The sequence below is a fragment of the Peromyscus leucopus genome, chromosome 4 (genome assembly GCF_004664715.2).
Source record: "Peromyscus leucopus breed LL Stock chromosome 4, UCI_PerLeu_2.1, whole genome shotgun sequence".
Classification (NCBI taxonomy): domain Eukaryota; kingdom Metazoa; phylum Chordata; class Mammalia; order Rodentia; family Cricetidae; genus Peromyscus; species Peromyscus leucopus.
This window is the reverse complement of record NC_051066.1, coordinates 132,584,168-132,596,249: the sequence shown is the minus strand read 5'-3', so window position 1 is coordinate 132,596,249 and position 12,082 is coordinate 132,584,168. Positions and strand designations below refer to the sequence as shown.

Here is a 12,082-nt window from a genome sequence, read left to right as displayed (position 1 = left end):
GGAGGAGGACTCCAGGGGCAAGCCACCCAGCTACACAGCAAACCACGGAGTAAGAGTAAGATTTACAGAAGTTAAGAGACCAGGAAAAGCCCAGAGGCAAATTATAGATGGAATAATTTTAAGTAAAGACCAAGCTAAGCTAAGGCCGGGCATTCGTAAGCAATAATAAGTCTCCATGTGTGATTTATTTGGGCTAGGTGGCAAACCCCCCAAAAGAGAAAAACAACAACAACAAAAGCAAATTTGGAATCTTGTGCAATTACCTTCTTGCTTTATTTATTTATTTGTTTGTTTCTGTGCTGGAGATGAAACCAAGAGCTCAAGCATTCTAGGCAAGATATCTACCATTGAGCCCTCTTCTAAGGCTTCTTTGGGTTTGGTTTGGTTATTATTATTGTCTGAGAAAGGATCCTGCTATGCAGCCCAGGCTGCCCTGAGCTTCCTCTGTAGCCTAGGATGGCATTGAACTTACAGCCTCCCACCCCAGCCTCCTGAGTAGCTCAGATGTTATGTGAATTTTTCTTGGGGATCAGGGGGAGGTAAAAGTGCTGCCAAGAATCTATGTCAAAATTAATAGGTTGTTGAAGTATGGTAGTTCACAACCATAATACCAGCACATGGGAAACTGAGTCAGGAGGGTGACTAGCCTAGTCCAGCCTGGGTAGCATAGAGAGAAAAGAAAGAAGCAACTAAAACTTATTTAAAACACACACTCCACCTGGCAGAAACCCTGCTGCGGTGCTCTCAGTGAAACCACTTCCATCTACACCAAAGCATTCAAAAGCAATGATCTAAGCAAACAATTAAAGACTGGGCCAGTGAACACTGTCAGAATGCATCTTACACAAATATGAAAAAGCAGAAATCCAATCTACAATGCCAAGCACAATCCCCAGAACCCACAGGGTAGAAGGTGAGAAGTGACTCCTACAAATTGTCCTCTGACCTCTCTACACACGTGCACACACACAAGATAAATAAAAATGTAATAAAACAGGGGATGGACAGATGGCTCAGAGGTTAGATGGCTCAGAGGTTGGCTACTCTTCCAGAGGACTCAGGTTCAATTCCCAGCACCCACATGACAGTTCACAACTGTCTGTAACTCCAGTTCCAGGGGATCTGACATTCTCACACAGACATACATGCAGGCAAACCCCAATATACATCAAATTAATAAATCTTTTCTTAAAATGTAATAAAACAATAACAACAAAAACTGCTGTGTGGTGGTGGCGGCGGCGGCGGCGGCGGCGGCGGCGGCGGCGGCGGCGGCGCACGCCTTTGATCCCAGCCTGTGGGAGGCAGAGCCAGGCGGATCTCTGTGAGTTCCAGATCAGCCAGAGCTACAGTGAGACCTTATCTCAACAACAACAGCAACAACAAACACTACCACACCACCAGAGGCTGGATGATCACAGTGGAGACTAGCTAAGACTACAGTGTAAGACCCTATTTTAAAATAACAATATTATGGTTGTATCTGTTGTAGAATAGTATTTTAAGGTGTGTTACTTTTGTTTATGTTGCATTTGTTTAACTCTGCAAAGCTGCGTTGCTGTGCCTGTGTAAACACCTGATGGTCTAATAAAGAACTGAACAGCCAATAGCAAGGCAGGAGAAAGGATAGGCGGGGCTGGCAGGCAGAAAGAGAAACCTAGGAGGAGGGAGTAGCCAGAGAAGGAGGAGGACTCTAGGGGCCAGCCACCCAGCCACAGAGAAAGCCAGGGAATACGAGTAAGATTTACAGAAGTAAGAGAACAGGAAAAGACCGGAGGCAAAAGGCAGACAGGATAATTTAAGAAAAACTGGCAAGAAACTAGCAAGCTAAGGCCAGATATATAATTAAGAATAAACCACTGTGTGTGATTTATTTGGGACCTGGGTGGCAGACCCCTCAAAAGAAAAGCCAAAATAAACAACATATTTCCTTGCTAATAAAAAAATATCAGGAATCAGGTCAGTGGTGGCACACACCTTCAATCCCAGCACTGAGGAGGCAGAGGCAGGTGGATCTCTGTGAGTTTGAGGCCAGCCTGGTCTACAAAATGAGTTCCAGGACAGCCAGGACTGCTTCACAGAGAAACGAAGGAAGGAAGGAAGGAAAAATCAGATACTATGGCACATCATCCTACCTAATCCATGGAACAATTGACTGTATTTCCTCATTCTGCCTCTAAGGAAACTTGAGGCTAGGGAGATAAAACAACTGAACCAAGGAAACTCAGCTAGTAATGGGAGCACTTCAGACCTGAATCCAGAGTACCTTGTTCTAAACTACAGCTATTTCTTACTGTACCAGACAGCAATGTTTGTTTGTTTTTGTTTTTCAAGACAGGATTTCTCTTTATAACAGCCTTAGCTATCCTAGAACTTGAGTTGTAGACCAGGCTGGCCTTAAAATCACAGATATCCCCCTGACTCTGCCTCTGGAGTGCTGGGATTACAAGCCTACGCCCAGCTAGCAGACAGGGATTTTAAGAACTATAATAAACCACAATCCAACATTCACAGGCTGGTCTATTGATTTGCAATTGACATCTGGAAGGTTAATCAAGACAGTAAACTTACCTGGGAATGATGCAAGGACTTAGAATTTAAGTAGTCACCTGCACCCAAGGGACCGAGCCAATCAACAGACACCAGGGACAACATCCCCCATTTCCTTAGACTCTGCTTGTGCCCAAATGTTCAATTAACCTTTACTCCTGGCTCTAGCCTGCCCTTTCCTGAGACCTTATGCCATATCTTGACAAGAGCAGAACACAGACTCCACTAAAAGCCAACTCTAGGCACCAATGGCCCCTTTGTCTCCTAGACAAGACCCAAAGCAAGCAAGGGAGCATTCTATTCACTGCCTGATATGAAGTTTGCTATATTAAAAACTAATAAATGGGCCTGGGATTAGCTCAGTTGGTGGAGTACTTGCCTAGCATTCACAAAGCTCTGGGTTAGCCCCTCCACTCAGCATAAAGCAGACATAACGGCCATGCTTATAATCTACAGGGAGATCTTGTTGCCAAAATAATAATAGTAATAATTTAAAATTTAAAAAATTAAAAAGGCCAGCAGGATGGCTCAGTAGGTAGAGGTGCCACCACCCAGCATGATTGAGTACCACCTCTGGAACCCACACAGTAGAAAGAGAAACCACCCCTGCTAGTTATTCTCTGACCTATACACACAACGAATGAATGAATGAATGTAATCTTTTTAAGAGCTGGCAAGATGGCTCAGTAACTTAAGGAGATTGCCACCAGGCCTGATGATCTGAGTTCAATATTCAGAACCCACACAAAAATGAAAGGAGAAAAATGACTCTTAAAAAATTGCCTTGCCTCTGGCCGGGTGGCAGTGGCACCTACCTTTAAGCCCAGCACTCGGGAGGCAGAGCCAGGCGGATCTCTGTGAGTTCAGGGCCAGCCTGGTCTACAGAACGAGATCCAGGACAGGTACCAAAAACTACACAAGAAACCAAACCTGTCTTGAAAAACCAAAAATAAAAAAATAAAAAATAAAGAAAAGAAATTGCCTTTGGTTTCTACATACCTCCATGACACATATATGTAAGCACACACAGAAAATAATAACAATAAATTAAAAATGTAATCAAGGAAAAAGGAGAGAAGTAGGAAAGGAAAAGAAAGGAAGGCAGGTAGAGTGAGACATGACTGTAATCTCAGCACTCAGAAGTCTTGAGGCAGGAGGACACAAGTTCCAGGCCTCTGAGAGCTACTAGTTGGACTGTGTCTCAAAATTAATCAAATCCTGGGCTGGAGAGATTGCTCAGTGGTTAAGAGCACCTACTTCTCAAAGAAAAGCCAGGTTCATTTCCCAGCACCACAGGGCAGCTCACAACTCTACCCCCACTTCTAGGGGATATCGCTCTGTATAAATAAAGCTGACTGGCCAGTAGCCAGGCAGGAAGTATAGGCAGGACAAGCAGAGAAGAGAATCCTGAGAACAGGAAGGCTGAGTCAGGAGACACTGCCAGCCGCAGCCATGAGTACCAACTTGTAAGATACTGGTAAGCCATGAGCCATGTGGTAAGGTATAGATTTACAGAAATGGGTTAATTTAAGATAGAAGAACTAGATAATGAGAAGTCTGCCACGGCCATGCAGTTTGTAACCAATATAAGTCTCTGTGTTTACTTGGTTGGGTCTGAGCAGCTGTGGGACTGGCGGGTGAGACCACCCGTGGGCCACTGGAGAAAACTTCAGCTACAATGCCTCTTTTGTTTGTTGTTGTTGTTGTTTGTTAATTTGTTTTTCAAAACAGGGTTTCTCAGTATAACGGCTCTAGTTGTCCTCCAATTTGATCTGTAGACAAGGCTGTCCTCTAACTCACAGATTTCTGCCCACCTCTGCCTCCTGAGTGCTGAGACTTAACAGGTTCCTGCATACCTGTTATACACATATATGCATAAAAATGAGCTGGCTCAGCAGTTAAGAGCATTGGCTGCTCTTCCAGAGGACTCAGGGATTCCCAGCACCCAGCTCACAACTCTCTGTAACTCCAGTTCCAAGGGATCCCTGTGGAATATTCCTTTACACTGTTTGAATATATGTCACTGTGATTGGTTTAATGAAGCTGACAGGCCAATAGTTGAACAGGATAACGTTAGGCAGGAGAGCAAAATGGAGACTGTTGTGAGGAAGAAGGGCAGAGCTGGAGAGTAGTTCAGCAGACACGGCGAGAAACAAGAGGACATGCCGTACTGAGAGAAGGCACCAAGCCACATGGCAAAGCAGACATTGGAAATGTGGGTTACTTTAAATCTAAGAGCTAGCTAGTAACAAGCCTGAACTATTGGCCAAGCATTTTTAATTAATATTAAATTAAGACTCTGAGTGGTTACTTGGGAGCAGGCAGTTGGGACAGAAAACTCTGCCTACAGATCCCACTTCCTCTCTGACTTCCTTAGGTACCAGGCACATACATGGTACACAGACATGTAACCAAAAAACTCACACACATAAAATAATACTTTAATTTTTTTTCAAATAAATAAATAAATAAATATATTTTCTAAAGTAACAAATCCCAGAATTCAGAAAGCTGAAGCGAGTAGATACGACCTTTATTTAAAAAAAAAAAAAAAAATAAGCAAATTAAACAAAAACGTATTTACTGTCGGGTAGTGGTGGTGCACACCTTTAATCCCAGCATTCGGGAGGCAGAGGCAGGCAGATCTCTGTGAGTTTGAGGCAAGCCTGGTCTATGGAGAGAGATCCAGGAAAGGCACAAAGCTACACAGAAAAACCCTGTCTCGAAAAACCAAAAACACAAACAAACAAACAAACATATTTACTGATTTTGATTGATAAGTAAATTATTTTATAATTAGCTTTATCTTTATCTTGATATTTTCTTTTTACTTAAAAACAAAAATGTCACCAGGGTAGGGGTGGAGCACACCTTTGATCCCAGCACTCAGAAGTCGGATCTCTGTGAGTTGGAGGCCAATCTGGTCTACAAAGCGAGTTCCAGGACAGCAAGGGCTACACAGGGAAGCCTTGTCTCGAAAAACCAAAACAAACAAAAAAATGTCACCAAGTGTGGTAGCACATACCTTTAATCCCAACACTCAGAAGGCAGAAGGCAGATCTCTGAATTCAAGACTAGACTAGTCTGTATAGTCAGACCCTTTCAGAAAAAATGTCTTCCCTTGATTCTTTGACCTCTAACACTAACAATAACTTTTTTATTTGGAGCTATTTGTTTATCAAGATAAGATCTCAGGTAGCTCGGGTTAGCTTTAAACTACAGATGGATCCTCCTGCCTTAGCCTAAATGCTGGAGATACAGGTATACACCACTCACCCAATAAAAGCAGGCTTTAAACAAATGTCAATAACAGGGCTAGAGAGTAGTTAAGAACACTGGCTGTTCTTCCAGAGACCGTGGGTTAAATTCCCAGCACACACATGTCAGCTCACAACTATCTGTAACTCCTGTTTCAGGGGATCTAACACCCTCACACAGTCATACATGCAGGAAAAATACCAATGCACATTAAAAAAAATTTAAACCAAAGCCAGAAATGGTGGTGAATACCTTTAATTCCAGCACTAGAATGACTGAGGAAGGCAGATCTCTGAGTTCTAGAGAAACTGTCTCAAACAAACAAATGAATAAAAATGTCAAAACCCGACTCAACAAGATGGTTTAATGCGTAAAAGCACTTGCTACATCCTTATGACCTGAGCTTTTCTGATCCTACATAAAAGGAGTGACTCCCACAAGTTGTCCTCTGACCTCCACAAATGTGGATGTGCACAGACCTGAACTTAGACACCCACATATGAGAATAATAAAGAAAAAATAATTTAAAAAATTATACTAGCCAGGCGGTGGTGGCACACGCCTTTGATCCCAGCACTCAGGAGGCAAAGGCAGGTGGATCTCTGTGAGTTCCAGGCCAGCCTGGTCTACAGAGCGAGATCCAGGACAGGCACCAAAACTACACAGAGAAACGCTGTCTCAAAAAAAATTTTTTGTACTAGTCAGATTTTTTGTCAGCATCTGGAAAAAGGAACCTCAACTAAGAAAATACCTCCATCAGACTAGCCTATAGGTAAGTAGATAAGGGCATTTTCTTGATTAATAATTTATATGGGAAGATCCCGTCCACTTAGACCATGCCATCCCTGGGCAGGGGGTCCCAGGGTGTATAAGAGAGCAAAGTGAGCAAGCCTCTAGGAGCAATCGGTAAGCAGCATTCCTCTGTGATCTCTGCTTCATTAAGTTCCTGCCTCCAGGTTCCTGCCTTGCTTGAGTTTCTGGCTTGGCTTCCCTCGGGAAAGAACAATGATCCAGACACAAAAGCCTGAGTTGTTTCTGGTCATGGTTTTTATCACAGCAGTGGAAAGCACACTAAACCAGAAATACCGGCTGGGAATAGAAGGAACAATTGTCTAATATGCACAAAGCCCTGGGCTTAATCTCCATTTCCCCTTGGTGGCCAGAAGGGGTCGGGGGAGAACAATCAACTGATAGGGCTGGGAAAATGGTTCAGTGGGTAAAGTGCTTGCTATGCAAACCCGAGGACCTGAGTTCAAATCCCCAGCACTCATGTAAAAGCTAGGCACCATGCCCATTGCCTGGGGAGGGAAAGAGACAGGCAGATCATGGTGCCTCCCTGGTGAGCCAGTCATATCAAAACAGTAAGTTCCAGGTGCAGGCTCAAAAAGTAAGGTGGGCAGTGATAGAGGAATCCATTTAATGCGTCCTTCCACATGCATACACAGACAAATGACAACCATTCATGCATACATAGGCAAATGCACTGGAAAACATGCACATACATGCATACACTGCACCCACACAAATACAAAAATAGCTGAAACCAATATAAAAAATAATTACAGAATCAGTAATTCTACCCACACCCAGTATAAATGCAACCAAACTACATTTTTTATTTCTGAGGTGCTAGAGACCGAACCCAGGGCCTCACCTATACCAGACAAGTATTCTATCAAACTCACTCTCTAGTTCCAGGGTCTTTGATCCTAACAGCATGGACAGTTTTCTATCCAGGCCATTTCCCTTCCCTCTCCCTACATTCCAGAAATCAGTCAATCTAGTCTGAGATAACTATCACAAGAGCTAAACTCTTCCTTAGAAAAACTCAAAAACTTCTGTGTTTTGGAGTACCAAGAAACAACCAAATTCTAGGATGTCCTCAACTACAACTGTCTTTGTAGCTGTTCTGTTTTTCTTTTTCTACTTCTTTTCAGGCAGGGTTTCATATAACCACAGCTGGCCTCAAATTCACTATGTAGCAGGTAGGATAACCTTGAACCTCTGATACCCCAGCCTCTACCTCTCCACCTCAGATTTATCCAGTGCTGGGAATCAAACCCAGGGCTTTGTGCATGCTAGACAAACACCCCACCAACTGAACCTGAATCTCCACTAGCTGGTTCGTATGTTTTTTGCGTCAGATTTCACTCTGACCTGAAACTCACTCTGCCAAACTATGCTCCAGAGTTCAGTAAAATCTTCCTACCTTAGCCTCCCAGCTACTGAGATTACAGGTGTGTGCCTGCCACCACACCCAGGTGTACTTAGTTCTCAAGACTGCTCTCCAAATATTCACTATAAGAATCTTAGACTAACCCCGGATGTCAATATTACCAGACACTTCTAGATGACATGAACGTTCAAAGTATCTGACAGCCAGAAGACAAAAGGCGATTAACACAAGTCAGCCACAGTTTCAGGGACCTGTAATCCAAGCATTCAGGAGGCTAGTCTATCAATTCAAGGTCAGCCTTAGTTACCGGACACCTTGTCACACAAAACTAACAAAATTCAGCCATACAGTCAAAACCCTCAGCTTCTCAATCCAATTACCCTGAAGGAGACCCTGTTCTTAACCATCCCACAACCAGAAAACAGGAGGGCGGTGTGTCCACTTCCCATCCATCCCCTCATCTCCATCTCGCGTCTGCTCTTCTTTCAGACAGGCAGCCAAGAGGGAGAAAGCTTTCCTTCCCAGGGTAACTCCTATTCCGCTTTCCCATAACTCCTTCATCAAACAGGAAAAGGAGGGACAAGTGTGACCCAGGGATCCCCATACCAAACAAAGGGAAAGAATGGGCCTGTCTTCTAAACTTAAGTTTCCCTGCACCTGCCAAGACTGGAGAAGCTGGAACCCACAACAGCAGCGCCACTCTACCAGCGCTGGGGAGACTCCCTCCCTAAAGCGCTTTAATTAGCAGAAAAAAAAACATAAAAATACCAGTTCTTTAAACGGTCCCGAGCTTCCAACTGGGCTCCCACTTCAAAGCTGATTCCTCGTCTGTTAGGTGGATGCTTTGTCATTTTCAGTCATCAACAGGGCTGCTTTTATTCTCCTGAAAAAGCCAATTAAATATTTATGAAACTTGGGAAAGTCTGTCCAGTGTGCAGCATCACCACCACGATAAAAAAACCAAGCAGGCATTATTCAAATCACCAAGCTCCATGACTCTGTCAGCACCCTCTCGGGCCTCCCGTCCTATCGGGTGTCCCCATGAGCAATATATCTCCACTGTGCCGCAGCCTGTGATCTCTGAAAATTCAGAAGACCCTCTCAGCAAGGCTTACCAAGGGCTCACCTATGAAGTACATCCCTCAGAACTCCAAAAAATAACTGCTCTCGTGATCGAGTTCAACCACTCAATGACACATTCAACAAATATTTCTTCAGAGAAGATTTAGTCAAGACCCAAGGAGACGAACAGTTCTTACCCTCAAGGAGCCTTCATATTAAAATGTTGCCAATAAACAGAAGTCAGTTCAAGCTGTAATTGCTATAAAAAGTTAAGTGCTAGAAAGGAAGTAAATGTAAACTGGGATACTAGCCAAGTGGTGGCTTGGGCCGATAGTGCCAGCTACGTGGAAGCTGAAAGAGGATCCCTAAGGCCAGGGCAGGGGGTTGATGCCAACTCTGAACAACAAAGCAAGAAAAACAAAAAACAACAAAAAAAGACACACTGATGGCACCCGACCCTACTTTTGGAAAAGTAGACAAAAAGTTGTAGGGCTGACCGGGCAGTGGTGGCACACGCCTTTAATCCCAGCACTCAGGAGGCAGAGCCTCTGTGAGTTCGAGGCCAGCCTGGTCTATAGAGCAAGATCCAGGACAGGCACCAAAACAACACACAGAAATCCTGTCTCAAAAAAAAAAAAAAGCTGAAGGGCTGAGGACATAGCTCAGTTGGTAGAGTGCTTGCCTAGGATACGCAAGGCCCTGTTGGATCCCCAGCACCAAATAAGGACAGGTATGGTGGCCCTCCCTGTAATCTAAGCAGGCAGAGGCAGAAGCAGAGGATCAGACATTCAAGGCCTGGTATTCCTTGTCAACCTTTCACCCTCAAGAGGTTTCCTTATTTTTCTATAATAAATCTGTTCCCAGGCTGAAGAGATGGCTCAGAGGTTAAGAGCACTGGCTGCTCTTCCAGAGGTCCTAAGTTCAATTCCCAGTAACCACATAACTGTCTATAATGAGATCTGGCATACAGGCATACACACAGGCAGAACACTGTATACATAATAAATAAGTAAATAAATCGCCGGGCAGTGGTGACACACGCTTTTAATCCCAGCACTTAGGAAGCAGAGGCAGGCAGATCTCTGAGTTCAAGGCCAGCCTGGTCTACAGAACTAGTTCCAGGACAGCTAGGGCTGTTACATAGAGAAACCATCTCAAAAACCAACCAACCAAACAAACAAATAAATAAATCTGTTCCATTCCGGAGCTAGAAAGATGGTTCAGTGGTTAAGGCCAATGGCTGCTCTTTCAGAGGACCTGGGTTCAATTTCCAGCATCCACATGACAGCTCACAGCCTTCTATAACTCAGGTTTCAGAACTCAACATCCTGGATAGTTTTTCTTGTATTAGTTATAAGCTTTTTTTAATTTTAGACAAAAAGAGAGGAAATGTGGTGGTATTGTGTTCCCCAAAATATTGTGTACCCTAAGAAACTTATCTGGGGTCAGAGAACATAAAAGCCACTTAATAGTCGTGGCATACGCCTTCAATCCCAGCACTAGGGAGGCAAAGGCTGGCCTCTGTGAGTTCGAGGCCAGCCTGGGCTACAGAGTGTTCCAGGAAAGGCACAAAGCTACACCAAGAAACCCTGTCTCGAGAGAAAAAAAAAAGGAAAAAGCAACAGAGTTATAGAGCTACATGTACACCTCAGCTCACTTACCTAACCTACCAAAGTCCCAGTCCAGCACTAAAAAAAAAAAAAAAAAAAAAAAAAGAAAAGCAGGGAAGGGGGAGGGGTGTTGCATGTCTTTAATCCAACACTCAGAAGCCGGCAGGTCTCTGTGAGTTCCAGGCCAGCTGTTACTACATAGTGAGACCCAAATAAATATAAATAAATAAAGTGGTCTCAAAATAAGTGCATAAAGCTGAGCATGGTGGTATGCAATGGAATATTCCTTTACACTGTGTGAATATGTCACTATGATTAGTTTAATAAAGAAGCTGACTGGCCAATAACTGGGCAGAAAGAGAACCAGACTAGGAGAATTCTGGGAAGGAGGGTGGAGTCTGGAGTCGCTAGTAGATACACAGAGAAGTAAGATGGACATGCCATATTGAGAAAAGGTACCAAGCCACATGGCAAAGCATAGATAAAAATATGGGGTAATTGAAAATGTGAGAGTTAGCTAATAACAAGCCTGAGCTATTGGCCAAACATTTATAATTACTATGAAGCCTCTGTGTTGGTTACCTGGGAGTGGTTTGCAGGACAGAAACTTCCAGCTACAGTGGTATGTGCCTTTAATCTCAGCACTCCAGCAGGTGGGTCTTTGGGCTTAAGACCAGTCTGGTCCACATAGTGAGTTCTAGAACAGCCAGGTCTACACCGAGAACCCTGTCTCAAAAACCACCTAAATAAAGCTGGGCGGTGGTGGTGCATGCCTTTAATCTCAGCACTTAGGAGACAGAGACAGGCAGATGTCTGTGAGTTCGAAGCCAGCCTGGTAAACAGAGTGAGTTTTGTGTAACAGCCAGGGCCAGGGCTGTTATACAGAGAAACCCTGTCTTGAAAACAAAAACAAGTAAATAAATTAAAAAAAAAAAAAAAAAAAAAAAAGGAGGGGCGCCTAATTAAGGCCACTTGCTGCTCTTCCAGAGAACCAAACTTTAGTTCCCAATATCAGACAGATCACAACCACCTGTATTCCCAGCTCCAGGAGATCCAACGCCCTCTTCTGGCTTCCACAGGCACCAGCATACACACATAATCTTACATAAAAATTCATCTTTAAAAAAAAAAAAAAAAAAAAAAAAAAGGCAAGCCAGGCATTCTGGCACACACCTACAATCCCAATTCTCAAGAAGCTGAGGCAGAAAGAACAAAAAGAATACGAGGCTAGCCTGGTCTATATCATGAGTTCAGTTTAATTAAACTGTTATCCCAGCACTCCAGAGGCAGAGGCAGGCTGGTGTCTGTGAATTTCAAGCTAGCCAGAGCTATACAGAGAGATCGATTTATTCTGTCTCACAAAGAGTAAATATAATAAAAGAGTTCAAGGTTATCCTCAGCTACATTTCAAGTTCAGGTTCTAGGC

The 12,082-nt window shown here is 43.7% G+C and overlaps 1 protein-coding gene across 2 annotated transcripts in view; it reads right to left on the bottom strand.

Annotated features, from left to right (window-relative positions):
* Phf20 (PHD finger protein 20) overlaps positions 1-12,082 on the bottom strand; it is a 118,275-nt gene that overhangs the window by 86,005 nt on the left and 20,188 nt on the right. For both annotated transcript variants that reach the window (XM_028889007.2, XM_028889009.2), the window contains exon 2: positions 8,753-8,867. In XM_028889007.2, coding sequence (XP_028744840.1) covers positions 8,753-8,835 — 83 coding nt within the window. In that variant the 5' untranslated portion in view covers positions 8,836-8,867. The remainder of the gene's footprint in view (positions 1-8,752; positions 8,868-12,082) is intronic.